The sequence below is a fragment of the Catharus ustulatus genome, chromosome 13, assembly GCF_009819885.2.
Source record: "Catharus ustulatus isolate bCatUst1 chromosome 13, bCatUst1.pri.v2, whole genome shotgun sequence".
NCBI classification, from domain to species: domain Eukaryota; kingdom Metazoa; phylum Chordata; class Aves; order Passeriformes; family Turdidae; genus Catharus; species Catharus ustulatus.
Window position 1 is genome coordinate 6142147 of NC_046233.1, and position 22416 is coordinate 6164562.

The following is a 22416-nucleotide window of genomic DNA, read 5'->3' on the forward strand; positions in this document are numbered from 1 at the left end:
AAGCACAGCTACACCAAGCCATGATAAAGAGCAGAGTTACCAACCAGCCAATATGGGACTTGGATGAATTCCCCATTTTAATTGAAGATTATTTTTAAGAATTATGTCCTTTGTTCTGTATGTTTTACTTGTCTGCCAATTATTTTCTAAGTTTTGGCCTCTAAAAATTCTTACTACTCTGTCATGGATAGCAGTGCAACAAAACCCCCAGCACTGACTCTGGTGATAATTTTGAGTAATTCCAATAAGGTCTTTCCATCATGTTCATCCCTGCACCATTTTGGCTTCTGTTTCCCACATGAGAACAGCACCAAGATTTTGCTCTGCCTGCAAGCAGCCCCCCAAGAGCCCTCAGGATCCATCCCTGCATCACCTGATGTCCCAGGTTTCAGCACTTCCATCCTCCTGCTGCTTCAGCAGCTGAGGGATGAAGACCAAAAGAAGGCAGAGCTCCATGTCTTTGCACAAGCACAGCTGTAAAATAATACAAGCCTGTGCTTTTACTGGAGAAATATGAGTGTGATTAATAAAGCTGCATTGGCTCCCACACAGGAATGCTTGCTGAGCACCTGTAGGTATAAACAGGAATATAAACTTCCACAAATACAGCTCGAATCAGAAACAAATGGATTATTGTCTCTTACAAAGAGCTCTCCCAAGCTGGAATCCTTTCTGCTGTTGGAGGGCAGCAGGCTGTAACTCTATCAGCCCCTTCCCCTCCCCTGTCACGAGGCAGGTGCCACTGAATGATGAAAACTTGCTTTATTTCAGCCTCCCCACTCAGCCCCCAAGCCAGAGCTTTCCAAAACACTTCCCCTGCAGGAGTTCTAATAATGCCTTTCGCAGCCACCACCGTTAGCTGTTTACCCCCCAAACATTACTTTTTTGGCACAACTCTTCACAGTGACCTCACCCACTTTCCATGCAGGAAAAAATTTCATGTTTGGGAAACTGGATTATTGGAGGATTTACTTTTCTGTAGCAGGGAGAGTGGCTCTCAGGCTGTGGGACAGCTGCTGTGAGGGGTGCAGGAGGAAGGCTGCAGACTCCTCCTCGTGTGCGCTGGCAGGAGTGGCCGGGCTGGCTCAGAGCAGCAGCTGCCGAGTCTTCTCGTATGTCCCCAGGAAGATGAAGCCTCCCAGGCTGATGGCTGCCATCCGTGGGACAACACCTGCAAACAAGCTGAAGGCAAGGAAAGGCACTTTGAGAGGATGGAAAACAAAGCCAAGAAAAACTCTCTCTTGGTTTCTCAAATCGCAGCCCACTGCTCAGTGAAGGAATCTGTCTGGACTCCCCCAGCACAGCACTCCCAAGAGTTGTGGTTTTTAACTTGTGGTTTTTAACCCCTCTCCACACTCCTTAGGTGCAGAAGGAAAGGACAGGGGGCCATTATGGACCACTGGACTGGGATGCTCAAGCATGGCCACAAAGATCTGCAGCCACATCCTGTCCTCCAGTGCCCTCACTAGCCTCTCTGGGCCAGGGGCTCCCCTTGCAGACACAGCCCTGCTCTCTGCACTGGCTCTAAGGGAACAGAAATACTCAATTTGTGCCACCTTCTGCTGCCACCCTTTTCACGTGCCTGATCTTCATAGTCCTTCAAAATTAACAGGAAACTCTTGCAAAGCCAATTGCTCGACACAACTCACAGCTGGTTTAACAACTTCAGGACAGAGGATTCTTTTGTGGCAACCAAGGATTAAATGTTAATCTTGAATCAGTTTGGCATCTCACCCCCTTCCAGATCTGAGCTCCACAGGGATCCTGTCCCTGGCTTTCCCAAAGCCTGCAGGTCCCTGCTGAGAGATGCCCACAGTGGGATTCTCTGTAATTCCTGGTGAGACCTGGCTGCTCAGGAGCTCCCTGCTCCTGCTGCACAGGGAAACCTCTGGCAGTAATGAGCTCTGCTAAGGAGCCTGGAGCACACAGGCAGATGGAAACATTTTATGGCTTTACTAGACAGCAATTGGGCCTATTACCATAATGACAGCTTTAAAACAGAGTAATTTGTACAAGGCATGTATGGACGGAGCAGTGATAGGGCAAATCCTCGGGAGCAGCACACAGCACCCCTATTAGGAATTAGGAAGCCTCATTACAGGAGCAGGGGCAGACATTCATTTCCAGAACAACCCACTCGAGACACAGCTATTACACAAACAGGGGCCCATAACTGAGTTACCCAGAAGCTGCAGCCCTGGCAACCCCTATTACCAACCATCACTTCCAAGAATCCTGGCCCTGCTTCTCCCAGTTTCCTGTTCCCACCTGTGGCCTCTGCAACCCAGGCTTCCCCCATGGGCTCCCCTTCTGCCCAAGGGCAGAGCTGAACAGCTGCAGGAGGGCCCAAATCCAAAGAGCAGAGCTCTGTGGCAGGTCTGATCCAAACTGGTCTCTGCTGGGCCATGCCTGCCTCCATCACCAGACATAAATTGGGTTTATTTCTGCTGGCCCCATCAGAAACTGCTCTGGTGGGCAGAGGTCTGCTGTCTAGTTGGATTTGGTGTCTGTCTGCAGATTCCACCTGGCACTCTGCCACTCCTTAGCTCCTAACAGGAGACTAACAGCACCCCTGCAGTTACCCTTTGGATCATTGAATCATTTAGGTTGGAAAAGGACATCCCAAAATAACCCAGCACTACCAAGCCCACCACTGCCCCATGCCCCCAAGCACCAGTTACACACATTTTCAACACTTCTCTGGGACAGGGATACTCATTCTACCACTTCCCTGGGAAAGAGGGTAAGGCATTGCAGGGCCTGGACACAGCACTGAGGGGCCAGTGCTGAAAAAAAGCACTGTGTGCTTAGCCACAAAGCCTAAGAAGCACCCTCTGCACCAAGGAGGTGCCATCCTGAGACAAAGCACAGGCAGGGATGCAGGGAGAGGATGCTGAGCAGGGCAGGAGAGGGAGGGCAGGGCCTAGGGCCAGCTGATAAATCACACACAGTGAGCTCCAGCAAGGCAGTTTATGATCTCTTTTCTACCCCACAGCTCCTGCCATGGTTTTGCTCTTTCATGGGACATTAGTGGACAGGCTCAAGAGTCTCAGCAGTGTAACTGGCAGCCCAGTGATGGAGGCTTTCTCCTCCCTGCTTGGCTGCCAGGCAAAATTCCCCCAGAGATGGGACCCTTTTCTGCTCCCCAAAAATAATTCTCTCTGCTCTCCTCCCCTCGAGGGGGCTGCCCCAGCAGCAGAGGCTTTCTCTGTGCATGTGCTGTTACTGTTGAGGCATGTGCCCTTCTGGTATTTTTCCACTGAAATCGAGAGTCATAACCCACACTTCAACAAATAAAACTAAACGATGTTGAGGGATTATTATTTCAAAATTAAATGGGTACCTCACACATGCCAATCCCACTCTGACCAGGAAGCTCCGGGAGGAACAGGACACCTGGTGCAATGCCACCAGCATTACCACTCCAATAACCCTCGTGTTTCTCACCAAGTTTCACCCACAGCTTTCAAACACCACTATCTCCTTGTGTGAAAAGCCATCACACAAGATGCAAACTCCCTTTCCTGTGAAAGATTCCTCTACCCCGCTGGCAAGATCAAAGAGGTTCACAGATCCACTCACCCCATCCCCATCCCAAGCCCTGCCACAGTCCTGGCTCTCCCTGGACAGAAAGGGATGTGGAATTTCTTGGCATGAAGCAGAGGGATTTACTAGGTGCAGACCAGGAAGCTGAGCCCTGTGCTCTGGTTTTAATAAGGTGGCAATAAGCAATGCGTCTTTCTGCCCTCAGAATTCCTCCTCTTCAAGTATGAGATTTATTAGAGGAGCCATAAATCATGTCATGTTGTAACTGGCCAAAAAAGCCCGACATTTTTATTGGTTTTGATTAATAGATTTATAATTGGCAGCAGGCATGGCAGCCTCTGCGTTTATTTTTCCCAAGACTTTCTTCCTTTTCCTCACAGCTGACGCAGCTTGGCCTCCTTTACTTGTTACTTTTTCTCCAGATCTCTTATTGTTTTGATTTCAACTGAATTGTGTTCCCTTTGGTCCTAGTCCACTGGTGCTATCTTTGGGCAGAGTTTAATTCTGGGTTGTTTAGAAAAGGGCACTGCTGAAGCACTCTGAAAAGAACACACAAACATAGATTTTTACTTTCTGCTGTTAGCTGGGGGGTGGGGGAAGTTACCTCAGCCAAATCCATGCCTCTTCACACCCTTCAGAGCTCAACTTCCACTAGAGCAGACATGGCCTCACTTCTCCCATGCCTTAAGAGTCCACCAAGCCATGCAGGACCCAAAACTCATCCACTGCCACATCACCTTGTCCCCTCTGAGAGGCAAACCTGGGACAGCCCATCCCTGAGTGCTGCTGGGGGGCACAGCTGGATGCCTTCCTGGAATCAGTGTTCAGGAACTTCCTGCAATTTGTTTTGAATTATTTCCCACATGTGTAGAAAGAGGGCTGAACTTTTATTAGCTGGGCAAGCAGAGATCAGATGTTCAGAGAAAGCTGTCCCCTGCAAAGCTGGGCTGTGCACAGTGCTTCTGGCAACAAAGGTTAGAACAGTGCCCTGAAAGAGTGAGAGGGTAAAAATCTGGGAAAACTACAGGGAAAAGCCCCAGGCTTCCAAAAATCCCTCCATTTCACTTCCAGGCCAAAGGCAGTGAGACACAAGCACTACTGAAGGAAGCACAGGTTGGACTTCATGACTGGAGAAATTAAGACATATATTCAATTTCAGAGATAACTACTGGCATAAGACATGCACTCAAAGAGGTGTGAGTGAAGTAGTATCAGTAAAAATCAATTTTGACCCCAGAAAAAAAAATTGACACCTCAAAATGTTCTAGAAACACTAGCAGAAGACTCTGTGTTCCCACACTGCTCCAAGGTAAGGAAATCAATTCTCTGCCTCCAGAGTGGAAAAAGTGAGGCACTGAAGAGACTGGATGGACATCACCTCAGAATTCCACAGCTGGTCCCAGGGAAGCCCAGAACATTTCTACACTCTGGCTACAGCAGGAAAGCCCTGCACAGCTGCTCTGTGGCTGCTCAGACCTACTCTTTGTACTCAAGCCTGGCTCAGAAAACTTGCACTTCTGGGTTCCACACTGCAAAATTCTGGGGGCACGTGCTCAAGGCCAGACCTAGGAGGAGATTCAAAGCACAGAGCTCCCTCCCTCTGCTTCAGCTTGTCCCCACTGCTGGCACCACACTGGCATTGCCTCCCACACTGCACAAGAGTGGGGAATTGAAAGGAACAGAGGAGACCTTGCTGGTGCTTTCAAATCTGCAAGAAATTGCCAGGAGGAGGAAAAACTGTCCACAAGGGGCTGGTGAGTCCTGTGGTGACTTTCCCTGGCACCTCAGCAGAGGGGATTCACACCCCTCAAATGAAACTGCTGATTTCTCTGCCACGAGATGGGTCTGAATTTAAATGGATACAAATCACAAATGCACATGTTCACAGGGAGAATCCATCGTGGGTTATTAACACAGAGCCACCCTCACCTCTGACAGCTGGAGCTGGGCTTAGAGGTTGGATATATTCCCAACAATGCCCCTTTTCTGTGCCCTTCCCTGGACACTGCCCCAGCCAGGGCTAAGGTGAGGACACTCAACCTCCCTGAGGGATTTGTTCTTGGCTGCCTGACTGTTGCTCCTTGCCCAGGTGCACAGCAATGAAAAGGCTTTTCTGTATGCCAGTATTCAAATATGAACAGATCCCATCCTCTCACTCCCCAAAACACACAGACAGCACAACCTTGAGGTGCAATATGTCCTCACCCTGACAGGCCTTGTGTCCTCCAGATGCCACCAAGGGCAGCCAGAACATTCCCACTGGCATTGCTGGAACCAGCCTGCAAACACAGAGAGAGAGATTGGAAACTGTTGGCAGAGGTTTGGCTCTTTATGAGCTCCTGTCCCTGCTTAGTTCTACATGACAGGAATTACAGACATCCTAATGACCTCCTCACCCCAGGTACAGGCAAAATTTCCTTGTCTCCAGGAATGGAAAAAAGGCAGAAAGTGAAAGAGAAGTACAGAAGAACAAAACTATCAAGGTCACAGAGCTGGTTAGTTCAGAACTGGGCACTGCTCTACACTCAGCTCTACATCCAGCAGCTGACACTGCAGTAAGACCTTAATAAAACACTCTGAAAGCACCAAGTGACTTTGCTGTTCCTTTAGATTTAAAAGAACAAAACAAAACAAACAAAAAAAAAGCTCTGAGTAGCGTATTGCATGTGAAAATTGTCTTGAGTGCAAAACAGAGGACAAACAGCAGAGACATTCAAATTCCACGTGTGACCTAGTTAATGTGAAATGACCAATATAAGCTGAATGGTCTCAAAGCACCCTCATTTCTTTGCCTGGTCGCTCAGGAGAGAGGCAGAGGGAAATCAAAGCAGTTTTTACAGGTTTATCACCAACACTATCCAAAGACAAAGAAGCTGCAGGAGACACAACCCAGCAAGGACAGGTAACACAGCAACATGGTGAGCACAGAGTGACTCAGCTGGGGAGGTGCACCCAGAAACAAGAAACATCCCAAATTCAGAGATGTGAGCAACAGGGTAAAAAACACCCACAGAAACTCCAGAATGCCCATCCTTCACAACACAACAGCTCTTTTCAGGGTTGGGAAAGGCTTTAGGAATATCCACCTGCTGAGGGCTCAGCTCAGTGGCTGTCAGCTCTGCCCTGGTCAGTGAGATGATGATGGGAACACCAGACTCACTAGCAATTTCTAAACTTATTAAACTTGATGATCCTATAAGCAATCTTCCTTCTGCCCTGGTTGGCAGATGTTTGCCATCACAATCTCTATAGTTTAAAATTTTACAGAAAATCCAGCACCAAGCCCTCCTCAGAAAAAGACATACACACACTCTGAATTATCAAAACAGCAGAATAAATCCCTGATTTTTTAACTTTGGGTGTCTGAATCTGCAAGGCTTTTCTCCTAAAGACACTCTGGAAGCTGAGCACAAGCCCAAGCCTGTTTCAGACAGCTCCTTTGGGAAAGGACCAGAGAAGCATTCAAGGAAAGGAACACAATAATTTCATTAGTTCTGCATGCAGTGCCTGTTCACATCTACTCCTGCCTTCTAGGACAAGAGCACAAATGATTATTAATAGGTGCTGGGTTTCATTCTGTAACAACCCTCCAGAAACCCTGGAATGCCCAGGCCATTCACTGGCCTGTCTGGTGCCTCCTTCCCCCTCACCTTTGCCAACATAATTCTTGTCTTTGCTACGTCGAGCGGTGTGGTGACTGCAGCTGCAAATCCACCTGAGAAAATTAAAATAGCAAGCACAAGTGAGACATTGTTGTGTGAATATGAATGCCACACTGCCTATAATTCCCAGGGCTGTGGTCAACACTGCTCTGTTATTAATGCCTACAGCACGTTCCCTCACGTCAGAGCCCAGGTATGTCTGTCCAAGGTCTGTACACAGATGTTTTGTTTCTGTGTATTTATTGACTTTAGAAAACAGCTCTCTGCTGCTTAACTGTAAATCCAAACATCTCCAGGGACATCACTGTCTTTTTGTTCTGGACTCTGTACATATATGAATATAGGAAGGTTGTAAGGATAAGAGATTCCACTTCCATCTACAGCAAGTTTGGAAGGAAAAAAACTACTTAGTCATTTGCAGAGATGGAAAAATAAACCAGTCACAATGTGTTCTGCCTAGAGAATTAAAGTCTGACCATTTAAATGCTAGAAAGATAGAAACATGCTCAGTATCTGAAACACATGTGCTTGGGCTACTCACTAGACACACACAGAGTGGATCTGGGACTGTTTCAAGGAAAAAAGACAAGTCAGTGTCTGGGATGGAGCTCATCTCCAAGAGATGAAATCAGCCCCACTTTGGATAACAGCAATCTGGAGCTGCCCAAGGCTCTTAGGAAATTGTCACCAGTGCCATCTTACCCTCAGGGGTATTTTTATTCTCTACTCTCTCCCAAACTTCACCGTCGGAGCTCATTACTCTCACTTGGCACAGAAAACTCAGCTGTGACTTTCCTCCTGAAAGCCAGAAATCTTCAGCTTATCCATCTGCATGTCTCACCCCAAACATGTGTGTGTGTCTGGCTCCGTATTTTAACCCTGTGACTACAGCCTGGCCTCTTGTGCTATCTAGAGACCAGCTCTGCTGCTTTTCCTCACAGGATTTAATTCCTTTTGCCTTATTTCCCCATCCTAAAATCAATTCCAATCTTTCCCTCATCTGCTCAAAATATTTCAAGACAGTAATTCATGCTGAGGAAGAGCCAAAGTGAAGGAAACTTCTAAAATGCAGGAGTAGCAGTAAGTGAAGAATGAAAGGGGAAGAAAGGGGAAGAAAGGAAAGCAAGATACTTGTTCTGAAATCTTCCTTCTTTCTCCTATTTTTTTCTTTTCTCTTGAGCCTGTATAAATCCTGTATCTGCTGCAGCCGGGAACAAAGTGACTCCAAAGACTGAAGCCTACACAGTACCCAGGGAATAAGCTAAAAATAATCTATTTTCTGTTCCAAGTTTTATGGAATGTAGAAAAATTGATCTCTCTTTTCTTGGAATGAGAGAAGGGAAAAAACATTTCTTCTAAAATCTGTAAAGTAATGAAAAAAAACATCTTCCCTGCTGGCTTGTTTTTACCTGCATCTCTCTCTCTCAACCACCTTAACCTGAATGTATTAAACCCCTGTTTTACGACAGAGGAGGCTGGGCCAGCTGGCACCCTACTTGCCTTCTTACAGTTAATTAAGGAATGTCCCATGACACTTCAGGAGATGCAGTAAGGCACATGTGCAGTCCCCTGGATCTCAAACAAGAATAGCAGGGAAGCTGAGTTAGTGAACAGCCCAGAATCCCTGGTTTTAGGAGCAGCTTCCCCTCCCTGAGGTTGGCCCACGTGGCTCACTCTGCCGGAAGCTTTCTAGCAGTGATACCTCACTAAAAAGCAGAAAAATGGGCTGCATTCAAGAAGTCAAAGCAGAAACTATGAGCAAGTTAAACTAAATTCCAATCCATTCTTGGACCTTCTTTAAGGTCAGAAAATCTTTTTATTGTGAGCCAGATTTTGCGTAAGTGACCAAAAGGCTTTGAGAGAATGGTCTGGAGAGAAACTTGGGTACTCATGTCAGCAATGTATTTTTAGAATGGTAAAAATAATCTCCATGGAAAATAGTGGCTTTACAAGTCTGGATGTAGAAGCCCTTCCTTTGCCCACAGACCAAGCTAAAATTAAACAGTGAACCACATGGCTGTCAGGCTCTATCAAGCAAAAAAATCTCAAGGCATCACCCAGCTCTGATGGCAACACTTTAGTCAGACTAACTTATGTCCCTTATCAGATCCCTGTAACTTTTTTTATGCATTTATTCCTGAGAGTTTCTTATTGGCAGCAGCTTCAGTCTTGGCTGATAAGATGATTAGAACAAACACAATTTATCCTGACATGATGTTCCCAAAGTCTTATCTGAAAAGTTTAATCAAGGCTGATTGGTTTTCATTTTTTCCCCAGCTGACATCTGGATCTTCCCTACTTTTTCATTATTAACATTTCAATGTTTCTTTTTCCATCACTGGGAAGTATTTGGTACAGATTTACCAATCAATTCAGAATGGCAACAGCAACAATAAAATGCTTCATAAGCACAACAAGCAGCAGGATAGCGGCTAAATTAAAAGCAAGTTTGTATATGCTTGACAAAAACATGAGATTAAAGCTAGCATTTGTTGGGGACTGCTTTTTATTGAAGGCAGAGAGTCTGAAAAAATGAATGTTCTCCAGCCTTAACTCTAAATGTCCAAGATAATTTTAGAGTGACCTCTAAAAGCTTAGTACACAGGTTTTCAGGAAAATGATAAAGGAACTTAAAACTTGACTGCTTCCAATCGTGAGATTGATACAACAGAAACTGTTAAAGTCTATTCACTGAAAATAGGAGAGCTGTGCACTGCACTAATACACAATAGAGCCCAACAGGTCTTTAAATCACTTACTTATTTAATAATCACTCAGTCCCTGCTGTCACTGAACTCACCAAGAGCTGCCCCATGAGGCTGGAGTCTGCTCCACTAACCAGGAAAAGCATCAGAGGTGGGCAAGAAAGGCCCAGACACATCAAGCTCCCACTCCTAAATCACCCTGGTTTCTCTGCAGAGCTGATGGAGAAAAAGGCACCTTTGCAGGCAGTCTGTGTCCAGCCTCACTCACCAGCTCACTCTTGCAGAAGGCTCTTTTCTCCCTTGCCCTAGAGGTGGGGATGACCTGGGCTCATCAAGTAGGCTAAAAGATGGATTTTCACATGGGAGAAGGCTCTTGGCCTGTTAATATTTCTAGCAGAGTGACAAATTCCTCTATTGGGAAAATAAACCTTCACACAGTAGTGGAAAATTCATCACCCATCTCCCAAGAAGTTACAGTGGTCACTGTATGTTCACACAGCAGCTGAACAGCCAAACTTTACCAAGTCAGGGTGTTAAACAGAAAATCCCCCTGCTACTCACACTTTCCCAGTGACCAGTCCTTGATGGAAGTGCTGGTGACAGACATCTGCAGAGAATGATTTACCTCTATTTGGCAATAAGAATAAAAAGACTTGAAGACTTGAAATATTCCCCATGGTTGCTGCTGGCATTTTCTACCATTTTAGCTGTCATACACAAATAAAAGCATCAGAACTGAATGAAATATTTCACCTGGGAACAATATATAACCCTAGGTTCTTGAAGCCTGTAGAATTTGCTGCTACAGAAAAAAATGTTTCTCAGGTACTTAGACACAATCCTCAAGTAAAATCCTGTGAAGGGAAGACAAGTTCTCCTTCAGTTTTGGCATCTTATTTTTCTGTACCATTTTAACTTCTCCTCACCTTTTCTAAAGGGTCCAGGGAATCCTTCTGGCCATTACAGGGGCTGTCCCTGGTTCTGAGTTCCTGTCATATGGCCACACCCTGCTCTCTCTTCTGCAATACCAGCCCTGTTCTGTAGGTCAAGCTCATTTTAAGAGAAAGGAATTTATTCCTTGTTGGAATTAGCCCATCTTAGGAAAAAAAAAAAAAATTCACGTCAAACTGTACTGTTGGCTTTTTTCATTATTATTTCTATAATGACACCTGGACCCAGGACCTTATTTTTTGTAAATAAACAGGGATTTTTTTACTTTCACCCAGGTATTCATTTCTCTCATTGGCAAAAAGGGATTATTGGAGCCCTTCTCTTTAGAGGAAATGTTCATTCCAGGATGTTTTCACCTGAAATTTGTCTCAAAACCAAGACACAGGTTGAAAAACTGAGCAGCTCAGGTCCAACACTAAACCTCAGAGCATCCTCTTACACTGACTGATTTCCAAGGTCACAAATGGTGTTTTTTAGAACTCTTCAATCAATAAGTTCTTATTTGAACTTCTATTTTATTGGTATCACATTAAATTTTTTTTAAGAGGAAGTTTATTCTGGTCCTTTATCAGTGTGGGAACGACACCTGCCTATAGCACAGCAAAGTGATCTGGGAACCTCCTTGGATTTCAGCAGAAATACCAAAACAAAGCACTGCTCCCTCCAGAGATTTAACCAATTCAGGGTTAGGAGCATGTTTCAAGCAGACCCTGCAGGGAAATCTTGAGAACTACTCAAAAATTTATTCAGAGCTATAGAGTTAAAGAGGCTTTTAGACACAGTGTGTAATCTTGTCAGAGCCAATTAGACCAAAACAAAAGTGATGGGAAATCCTCCCTGTTAATGTGCAAAAAGCTCTCGTTAGTGCATTATGATTCACTGGACTTGCACCTCCATTCTTTGGTGATTCTGTCACCACAGAGCATTAATTATTAATGTTAAGCCACACTTTTTCTTATGGCAGTCACATCAAATGGACATTCAGGTTCTTTGACAAGCTGGGGATCACCTTGCTGCTCCAGGGCAGTACTTTTCCCTGGATTTTCACAGGATTTCCTTGCCACTGTCCCCCTTGCATGGAGAACTCAGGAACCCCAGAAGCTCTCCTGGGGCAGCCTGCCTTGGTGCACTGCAGGGCTGGGGAGGTGCAGCCAGGCACTCTAAGTCCAGAGAAGAGTTGAGCATGGGGTGGAAGCAGAATCATGTCTGGGGACATGCTTCCTTCCTCTGCCTCCATGCCCTGCCCAGATCTGGGGTGGTCCAAACAGTTCAGACACAAGGCAAGGTTTGGTTCAAACACAACCTCAGGCTTAAAATCTCATTTAGATCTACTCTTGGGTTCTTCCCCACTGGTTGCTCAGGCATCACCTTTTCCCACTCCCCAAATACTCCAAACATCTCTGTTAAGACACATAAAATGATGATAAAGCTGGACAAGGCCTTTAGGGATTAAATTATTAACAGATGAGTCAGGGAGGATTCCAAATCTCTAATATTTATATTAATGCCTTTTACATTTCCTAAAAAGCCCAAGGATCACATACATCCATCTCACATATGAGGGCTGAAACTGCTGCCATTTCACAGGCACTGGGGATGGAATTCAACAGATTGTTGCTCTTGGTTCTGTCTTCACCAAATATTATAACCCACTCATACAGACACATGTGTGTGTGCCATAAAGGGAAGCTAAACAGGACTTTTCTTTCAGTTTCTTTCAGCTTATTACCCTGCCCCTCAGGACCTCTAACATATTTTTAGAAAGTATTGAATTCAAGCAAAGAACACAGGAGAAAAGCCTGCCTGTGTGATTTCACCATCCCACGACTACCACGGTGGCATTTGAAGGCATATCTGTGTGCAAAGGTTGTTTTTTGGATAACATTCTCCTTTTATAACACAATGATTTTAAATCACTTCTATACACACATCCACCTTGTTTTATTCCTAGGGTACTGGCAAGGTTTTAATTTTTTTTTGTTTTGGCATGGAAAGAAGGGGATAAAAGTTTGGTCACCCTTTTCTTCCCTCATCTGATGCTACATGTAGGTAGTTAATAATTTTTAATTCTGGAATCCATTGTTCAGAATGCAGGAAATTATTTTTCCACTGCCTCCCCTCAGCAAGAAGGCAAAATATTTTCAGTGCAATAGAATGGATGCAGTACCAGCATAGATCAATATCAGAGCCAGCTTGTTACAAATCTCAGAAGGAGGCAATGGTGACAGAGGGGAAAGTTCTGATCCAAAAAGGAGCTCAACCCCCTGAGCTTTGAATCAGGTCCTAAAAGGACACATGAGAAATGAAGATTACAATACTGCTGGTGAGCAGGAAAGAATCAGGAGACAAAGCACAGAGAAGGAAAGCCAGGTTGGAAGAAGGATAACCCAGAGAATATTTAACCTCACCAACTGCAACATGATTTACAAAATACAACTCCAGCTCTGCCAAGATTTGTGCTCGTGGAATAGATCCTAGGAAGACAACCAGGCTGAAGTGCCTCATCCACCACCCCATGGACCTGGAAGTCTCTGAGCTGCTCCAGGACCTGGTGTCTCCTCCAACACCAAGCTGGTGTCCCCAGTTTGCCAGGGGACAGTGAGCACCTGTCTGTGCACTGCTGTGCCTCTGGGAGCTCCTTCTGCAAGAGTTCTGCTGGAAAAGGAGCACACACTGCTGAACATCCATTAAACAGTAGCAAGTCCAAGCACAACTGGCCAGAATCAGGACATACAGAGAATTGGAGGCACTGGGCTAAATTTCCAACTGAGGCACCAAATCTGACCTCAGGAAATTACTCTGCAAGGCTTTGGGTAAATCAGATAACCTTCCAGCTCTCTGAACATGCCTGAACACAGTTTTTGTATCAATCTAACTGTAATCTCTCAATCAACAGTGATAAATTAATGATCCCCATCACACCTGCAGACATACAGATTGCATTTTAAAGCAGTTTTAGTCTGTTAGTTTGATTTGTTTCAAATTGAAAATGAGCGATTCATTCCCTCTTATTTTGTTTGCACTGATTGATGAAGTCAGAGTAAAATCCAACAGCAGGATCTTGAAGCAGAATAAAACTCTCTTCCCATCAACATAAACAGAAAAAATACAGCTGCACAAGACTACAAGAGGTCACCTAAAATATTCCCTCAGTCCCAAAATGGAATCAGTTCTACCTAAACCATTCCTTCATTGCTCACACACCCAGTCTTAACTCTGGGCAGCTACAGCCCTGCTGCCTTCCCTCTGCTGTGCAGTTTCTGTGCCCTTCAAAACCAAGCCTCAGTCTCTGCTGGAATTCTGCTGCTATTTAATACCTCATTTCCCCTAACAGAACTTATTTTTAAAAAATTACATACAATGTAATGGCTCTGATTTTGTAAATTCTCAAAGAACAAGCTTTGCTTTTGATAATCTCTATTTCAAGAAATGCTATAATTTCTCTTTAAACAGGATTTATTTTTTTCCACATATTCTGTTACTGGTTTGGAATCTCAAAATGTGTTTTAGCTCCTTGGGGGAAAAGCTCTGGCTGTCCATCCCTTTACTATTAATCTGTTTTTTCTATTAAGACAGTTGAATCTCTCCTCCGTCAAACTTGTCAGCTATACTGATGAGTCATTAACTGATTTTTTTTTTGGAAACAAATACAGTAGGCTAAAATCAAGTAAGAAGCCTACTGAAGAATTCAATTAACTTCTGGCTTGTTTGGTAATAAATAGTGCAGTATTGTATTCTGCCACTCTTTATTCTTGTTGTAGTGTCTGGAGATTGCCCAGATGTTTCATCCTCTGGGGTTTTTTTGCTGTGGAAGGCTTTTGCCTCCAGGCTGAGCAGTGCTGGCCCTCTGCTCTCCTGCCTCCAGTTAATCTACGTGGCTGTCAGAGCTGTCACAGGAATGGTGAATCACGGCTCTGCAATCACTTCAGCCCCTGGGGAAGTGCTCGGAGCAAACAGCTGCACAAACCCCCACCCAAACTAAGTTTCTCCTGGATGAGGATTTTACAAATCAACTTTGAAATAATCACAAAGCCTGACTGACAGGCCCACAGTTTTTAAATAACAGAAATTTGTCAAAAACAAATTGGTTGTCTTTCAAACAGACACCCTGGTTGAGTGTCTTTTTTTTCTCTTCTTCTCTTTCCTTTGCTGACTTTCCTATTTCCAAACAACTAGATCCGTTTTCTTCTAAACAAACTTGAATTACAAAGGAATGTTGTTCTGCTATACTTAATAGATTTGCACATTTTTCCCTTTCTTCTTTAGTCTTTCCCAGTATAACATATAATCCTTTGCACCTGCAAAAGCTCCACAGACTGCTGACTGCCAAGAATCCACCACGTGACCCTGCTTCCATGACCAGAGATCCTGTGTTTAAAGAGAAAGGAAAATAAAAAGTTATTAAATGTTTGAATCTATCTGATCCCCATGTGAGTTAACTCTGAGGATGGGAACTTAAGTGAAAAGCTATTTTTGTGGCATTTTTGAGTGATGTAATAAGTGATTTTTCCCAAGGAACTTGTGTACTTGAACAAGCAGATGGAGTGAGAAAGACGTCTGGAACTGAGGAGGGCTTGAAGCACATTGCTTTCAGGGAATTCATATGTATGTATTTAAGCCTGTGGCCATGCAACTTTGCAAATATTTTGTGAATTTATTTTCTTTTTGGCAGATAAAACAGCACAAAGCAAAACACTGAGCGAGAGGGCGGCATGCAAGAACCAATATCAGCTCAGCCCAGATGTACAAAAGGCTCCCATTTCAAATGAGCAGCTCCCACTTCCACGAGATACAAAGTCCTGTTTGCTCCTCTACATTTCTTAAACCAACCCTTCTCCAAAAACCCCCATCATTAAGAAATTACTCTTATCACTCCCATTGCATCCCAAAGCAGGTGTGTCTCTGTTTTTCACTTGGCATCATTAGGGACCACACACCCTCCTCTCCATGGCTCCCACACACCCTGCTCCCATCCATTTACTCACAGCAGCATTTGAACACACATTTAAAGCCCCAACAAGAACAGTGCCTGCCAAAAGCACCTCTCAAGTCACATCACACAGTTTGATGAGCCCAGTCAGTGCCAGCAGGGAGGGGTTTACCATGGCAGCTACAGCCACTGTGCTCTCCCCTCCTTCACCCTGCTCCATCACCCCCTCCTCATCTCCTGAAACACCTCACATGGAAAGCTCTCTGGAGGAGAGGTTTCTGATTTATCAGTAACCAGAAAGGATCAGTAGTGAGCAAAAAGGGATGGGATCCACAGCCCTTCTGAGACCCACTGCAATTTCATTTTATAGCTGTGGCATTCTGCTTCTTTTTAAACTCATATTACGTCTGTGCTATAAAATTTCCTTAGAAGTGACTGGATAGCAGTGCTAGGCTGAGATTGCTGCTCTTGGGCTCCTGGTCTGCAGTACAGCCACTTCCCACTGGAGCAGGAGAACTCTGCTCTCGTTTGCTGACTCTTCATTTAACATGCTGTCCTCGTGACTCGCTTCTTCCAGCTTGGCTGGCGGTTGTATTTCAGTTGAATGTTTTAAAAATCAAACTGTTCAAGCAACAATGGCCAGCCACAATGTTGTTTGGTACCCTGCCACAGCTAAATAACTGCAGCTCTGCTGTACGAAAGCACTAGAGGGGTTCCAGCCTCTCTAATGCTAGCCATTCTTTTCCTGGTGGTTTTGGTATGGGCTGCTATTCTGCCATCACCCACAGCAGAAACTGATTTTCATCTCATAAATAAATAAATAGAGATTCATAATTCTTCAAAACCATAATGTGCTTTTCTGGAATAACTTACAGTCTTTGGACACACAGTTCTCTTGCACACAGTCCTGATGGAAGAAGGACACGCTCCCTTAGACAAATTATCTTCCAAAGTATCTGGGTGATGTCAAAATATAAATCCCACCTTCAGCACCCACCTGCAAAACACTTCAGGTGCTCAAAAAACCTTGAATTCAAAGTCAGGGTTTAAAAACTGAGCTGCTGAAGCTGCATCTTTCTTTTGATAAAAACAGAATTATTGGGGTTTTTTTTTTTAATTAAACGTTCTCCAAACATCCATACATCTACAGCTAAACCTGAGAACTCACACCAGTTACTGCTGCCATGTGAAAATGAGCTGTGGAAGAGCTGCTGGAGGACTAAGAGGAAAACCAGCCCATTAATACAGATGTTTGTTCATGGCTTTGCCAGAACCCAGCCTCTTCTCAGTCATGATGGACTTTTATGTTAATGTCATTGTCCAAAGAAGAAGGAAAAGGCCATTCTGATTTCTTGGCATGCAGCTCTGAAATCTAGTTTCTGATAAAGCCTGGCTGCCCAGTGCAGCTCTGAACAAAGAGCCTCTGCCAAGCAAGGCAAACAGTGATGAATTCCCATCCATTACCGCAAATTGACAACAGGTATTTGCAGCAGTCATGCAATACGGAAAATGGTTTAAAAGGGTGGAGCCAGGAACGCTTCAATTAAATTAGGGAAAAGGAGAATTGAGGCTGGAGAACAGGAAGCAAATTCCCCAACAGTGAGGTCTACTGAACTGCAGAGCCAGCCTCCCCAGGGAGGAGAGGAAAGCCCTCTCCTTTGAGTCATTTAAAAATAGATTGGAGAAGGCACTCAGGACTGTACTGTGGGGAATAATCCTGCGCTGGCAGGGGCAGCATGAGATGACTTCATGTGTTTCTTTCCATCTCCAATTTGGGTGATTCACCCAGAGCTCCAAACCTGAACATGCAGAAGAGCAAGAGGGAAGCAGGGCACGAGGACATGATCCTGGAGGAAGCCAAGAGGAACAAGTGTCACAGGGCCAAGAGGACCAGCAGGACTCTGGCCCAAATTCCTTCTAACCACACAATGGTGTGGGCCAGGATGACGTGCTGGAGGTCACACATGTTTTCTCTCATAGTCCATCGACCAACTAATTGACAGGGCTTTGTGCTAAGTCAGGCCTGTAAGTTCCTCAAAAACACTCACCCTTTCAGCAGGTTTAACACCACTGAGACAGGGCAAAGCACAGAAGCTGTTGGGGTTTGTAGATTACTATAAAACCAGGGCCTTGCTCCTGGAAAGAAACATAGGATCCATGTATAAATCCCCCCAAAACACTGACTTTGAACAAAATTGCTGGTTATTGCAGTGATGCAGTGCTTACAGCACGCTCTACCATCCTAGATGCTGCTCAGGAGATCCTTCCACTCGGGGGGATAATAGTGAGAGCTCAGATCAGGCAGAGCTCAGAGCCCAAGGGGCACAGCTCAGAGGCTCCAAACAAGGGCAGAAGTGCCCATGGAATGCCTGCAGAAGCCCCAGTGACACTGCTCTCTCTCCACATGCTCCTGCTACACGAAACACAACCCGGGAATGCCGAGCAGCACGACTGCAGCAGCTGGCTCAGCCTGGGTGTCCCACCACCATCTCCAAAAAGGCTCCTACCTGCTCACACTGTGCTCCTGCAGCAGGAGGCTGCAGGGGATAACCTGACTTTTCCAGGGCAATGCCCATTCCCACTAGCATTCACAGCCTAGGAAAGCAAAATGACAAGGAGCACATTACATGAAAGCAGCCGCCATGCCAAGCCTGTGTCATGTGTATTCTATTAAGCTGAAGGCTGAATAGAAGACTTTGTTTTCCACTTCAAAGGACCCCATCCCAATCTCTCTCTCTCTTCCCTTATGAATAACAAATTGGAAATAAATCTTCTGGCTGAAGTGCATGGAAACTCATACAGTTGAGGCCCTCTGCAGCTTCCCAGCTCAATCACATGGTAATTTTTTTTTGTAAACACTTTTCTGTGATATATATGTAAATCTGGCTGTGCATTGCTGCACCATGTAAAGCAATACAGCGGGTGTGGCCTCAGGGGATGGGACACAGCAGGAAGCCTGGCTGCATATTTCCAATTATTCTCAGGGATAATGTTCACAGAGAAGGGTCAAGTTTTATACGTGGGCAGAGCCCTACTTTTCTTCATAGTGATCCCATTTCATCCTGCTCCACAGGCCACTGTCTCCTAATTCTCACCATAAATGTTATTTAGCTCTTTTGATAGTGAGAAAACAAGGACATCCCATTTTGTTGGGCAGAGGGAGCATTGGAAAAGTCACTCTCGAGATATACCAAAGGCCCCTCAATCTAAAACAAACAAAAAAGGAAAATAATACCTCTACTTTTAAATACTGGGGGGAAGCATTTGGTGCCCACAAATATGGACTCCTCATTACTGAGGACACCTGGCTTCCAGATGGCAAATAACCTTTGACCAGTGCACACAACTCTTACCTGTGCATGCCTGTCACAATTGCCATGCATTTACAGTAAAAGTTTGTGGCAAAATCAGCTGTCAGCTTTGTATCCTCAGTGCAGACAGCTCATGGAGTCTATATTCAGGACATCTAAGCTTTACTAATGCAGGAAAATGCAATACTCACACACCCCTCAAGCCTGATGACCAGCCCAACGCCAGCAATGCTGCACAGAATAAAACATCTCTGCCTTGCCCTTGCTACTCTTCAAGGCAGCAGAACTAATGGTATACACCACACTTGAGGCCTGCAGCTGAATAAATATTACAATTCACTCCAATGATAAGCATCTACAGTATCTCTGTGTACCCCTCTGTTCACAACAGTGTTCAACTTCATGACAACGGGAGAAAACATCATTCCAAATGAATCCCATGGATCTGTGTGCATGTGAGGTCCTGCACTGAGGAAAGAAAAGCAATTCTCATGTTTGCCTTTCCTGCTAGGGGTTTCACTCACAACGTGGCATTCTGCATGGCTGACCCTTACAGATGCATGGCACATTAGCTACAGGAGAAGCAAAAACTTCACAAGTTGGTTGCAGTTTCTATACATAAAATCAACATGGAGCAAGGAGCCAAACGTCCTCCTCAGTGGATTTTTATGTGCATATGTGCAGCATATGGGCAAGTACATGTGTATATTATCTTGCAGGAAACATGCAAGCCCAAACATGGGAAAAATTCAATGATCTAAGTTCACTGTTGACATAAATGCTGAGACTCCATTTGCACTAATGGAGTTGTGCTCACTTATGCCAGTACTGAATTCAGTCTTAGAATTAAACCCACCCAAATCCTAGATAAATTGAAAGAGAACAAAAGTTGGCCTATATGCAAGAGCATATTTTTCATGTTAAAAGCATTTCATTCCCTTTTTCTGCCCATATAATACTGCATTGATGTCTGTGACCCATTTGGATGTAAATCAAAATGGATGTGCTAAAAGCCTGGTTAAAGGAAATGTTCTTCGAAACTGTGTTCCCATGGCAAGGCAGAACAGCTACACTCAGTTTCCATGGCACAAAGGGACATATAGGGAGGGAAAATGCACTTCTGAAAAATCACTTTAAAGCCAGCAGGGTTTTTCTTGAGCACCTGCACTGCTCTTACCTAATAGAGCTGTGCTTCGTAGGTGTGTGTGAATAAATCACATAAATCTGCTAAGATTCTTCAGCAAATAACCAGTGTCCAATCAAATCTTCGATATTCAAACATCCCCAGATGTCATTGGCAAGCTTAGCAACTTCTAGAGAACCTCTTGTGGCCTGGCCATGACCAAGAGCATCACAATCTGGCTCTGTATCCACAGACTGTGTGAGCCTGTTTTCCTCTGCTCTGTTCAAACGCTGTATTGATGATCCGAGCCCATCTGACTTTTCCCAAACGTGCCTGCAGTGCTGTGAGCGAGGGTTGCATTTGTTTCTGTCCCTTTGGTGCAGATGGTGTGCAGCATTCCTCGGGCTGTGCCCCAGCACGGCGTGAATGACACTTATTGTGGCAGCAATAAAGCCAGGGCTGTTTGCTCAGCAGCTGTTGGGTGCATTGTTCCTTTGTGAGAAAAATGCAGCCGCTCTGCTCGTGGCATGGACACGCCACAGCCCACCCCCAGCTCCCTGGGCAAAGCTGCTCTCCTGATTCAGCACCTAAGCAAATGGCACACACTGTTATTTAACCATTAGGACTTAATCCCAAAATCAGCCCAGTCTTGCTCCAAGAGGAGGAGAGGCATGGTAGAACACTTAGCCTGCGAGGAAATGGCTTTAAAGCTGGGCCTGGGTTTCATTTACTCCTGACTTACATGCAGCTGAGCAGAGGAAAGAAATACTAGACTGCTTCTCCAGGAAAAAGGGAAAACAGTCACCTACCTGGAGAGCAGGGAAAGAGCCATTTAAGGCCCAGTTTGGCTACATGCCTCTATTTTCTACTTGCCCTGTTAAGCAGCAACAGATCTGGCTGTAAATTTTAGGAGGGAAATAGCATATGGTTTATTGATTCAATGGTGGAGTTATAAACACATATTACTGCTGAGAACCCCAGCTGCCTGGGAAGAGGTATTTTGCAAACTTTGCATTCTTATTAACTTTAAAAATCAGGTGCAATGAGCTTCAACCAAGGTTAGAGTCTTCACTCTCCACAGAAAGCCACCAAGAAGTCTTTCCAAAGCAAGCTGCAAGATGTATGTCAAAATTGATCTCCACTGGTGACCAAGAACAAGGCTGAGCTGACCCCAAAATCAGTTCACATCCTATACCCTATCCCAGTCCCCAGAAGCTGAGCTCTCTCAGCCTCACAGGGCTGGATTCTCCCCATTCTCTTTTTGTACAACACCTGGTAAAATTTGTGAGACCTACAGATTTGAGAAAATTATTTTATTGCTAAAACCAGTGACAAAAAAAAACTTGTGGGCTCACTAGACCTGCAGAAAGTGTAAGAGCTCTAAATTTTGCTCAGCACTGAGACAAAGAGGGAAATCCTGGCCCTACTGAGTTCCAGAAGAGTCAGACATCACCTTGAGCATGGCCAGCTGCAGATTTTTATCTTCCTTGGAAGCTCCTGGGCCAGCAGAGCAGCACAGTGTGTGCCACCCTCCCAGAGAGGTTGGGTTTGTAGGGGCAGGACTGGCTGACCCTGATGTCCCACAGTCTTAGCAATGTCCAAGTGTCTCATCTTAAGAGTCTGACCTGTCTAATGAAAAAGACAAAAGGTTCCCAGGATAGGATTGTTTTCCTTAAAAAAAAAAAATCCACTAACTAAACAAACAAAAAACCCCTTGTTTTTCAAGTCAACTCATCTGAGACCTGTGTGCTCCTGTCCTGCCTGCTCCTTCCCTCCTCACTGGCTACCAAAGCCTTTTCTCCAGACATACAATCCATCTGGTCTATAAAGAGACCATTCTCCTTGTACAGCTGCATTTGAGTAACTCCCAGAGGCTCTGAAGCGCAGCCAACATGCAGAAATATAAAACCCAAGAGGACTGAGTCTTGTTTCACCTGAGAAGGATTTATCTTACAGCACTGTTCTCTGAGGGATCTGACCATTTCCACTGAGAAAAGAGGCATTTTTGACAAGATTTCTGGACTCAAACCTAACCAGAGGCTCTTGATTTTAAAAATGCTATTTTATTGGGAAAAAAATAAACACCTGATGCCCTGCATTTCTGTAATAGCTCCCCACCAGAAATGAAAGTTGTCTTTTTTCTCAGTTAGTTCTAAAAGAAAAGGATTAAAACATGAAACAAATGATA

General features: G+C 44.8%; 1 protein-coding gene across 1 annotated transcript in view; it reads right to left on the reverse strand.

The window, feature by feature from the left end:
• Nucleotides 1-747: 747 nt before the first annotated feature.
• The window catches only part of SLC25A26 (solute carrier family 25 member 26), an 80521-nt gene continuing 58852 nt past the window's right edge, over nt 748-22416 (reverse strand). Inside the window, exons 7-10 of the mRNA XM_033071211.2 lie at nt 15163-15232; nt 7197-7261; nt 5752-5825; nt 748-1182 (exon numbers count right to left, since the gene is read on the reverse strand). Of these exons, the coding sequence (XP_032927102.1) occupies nt 1086-1182; nt 5752-5825; nt 7197-7261; nt 15163-15232 (306 nt within the window). The 3' untranslated portion in view covers nt 748-1085. The remainder of the gene's footprint in view (nt 1183-5751; nt 5826-7196; nt 7262-15162; nt 15233-22416) is intronic.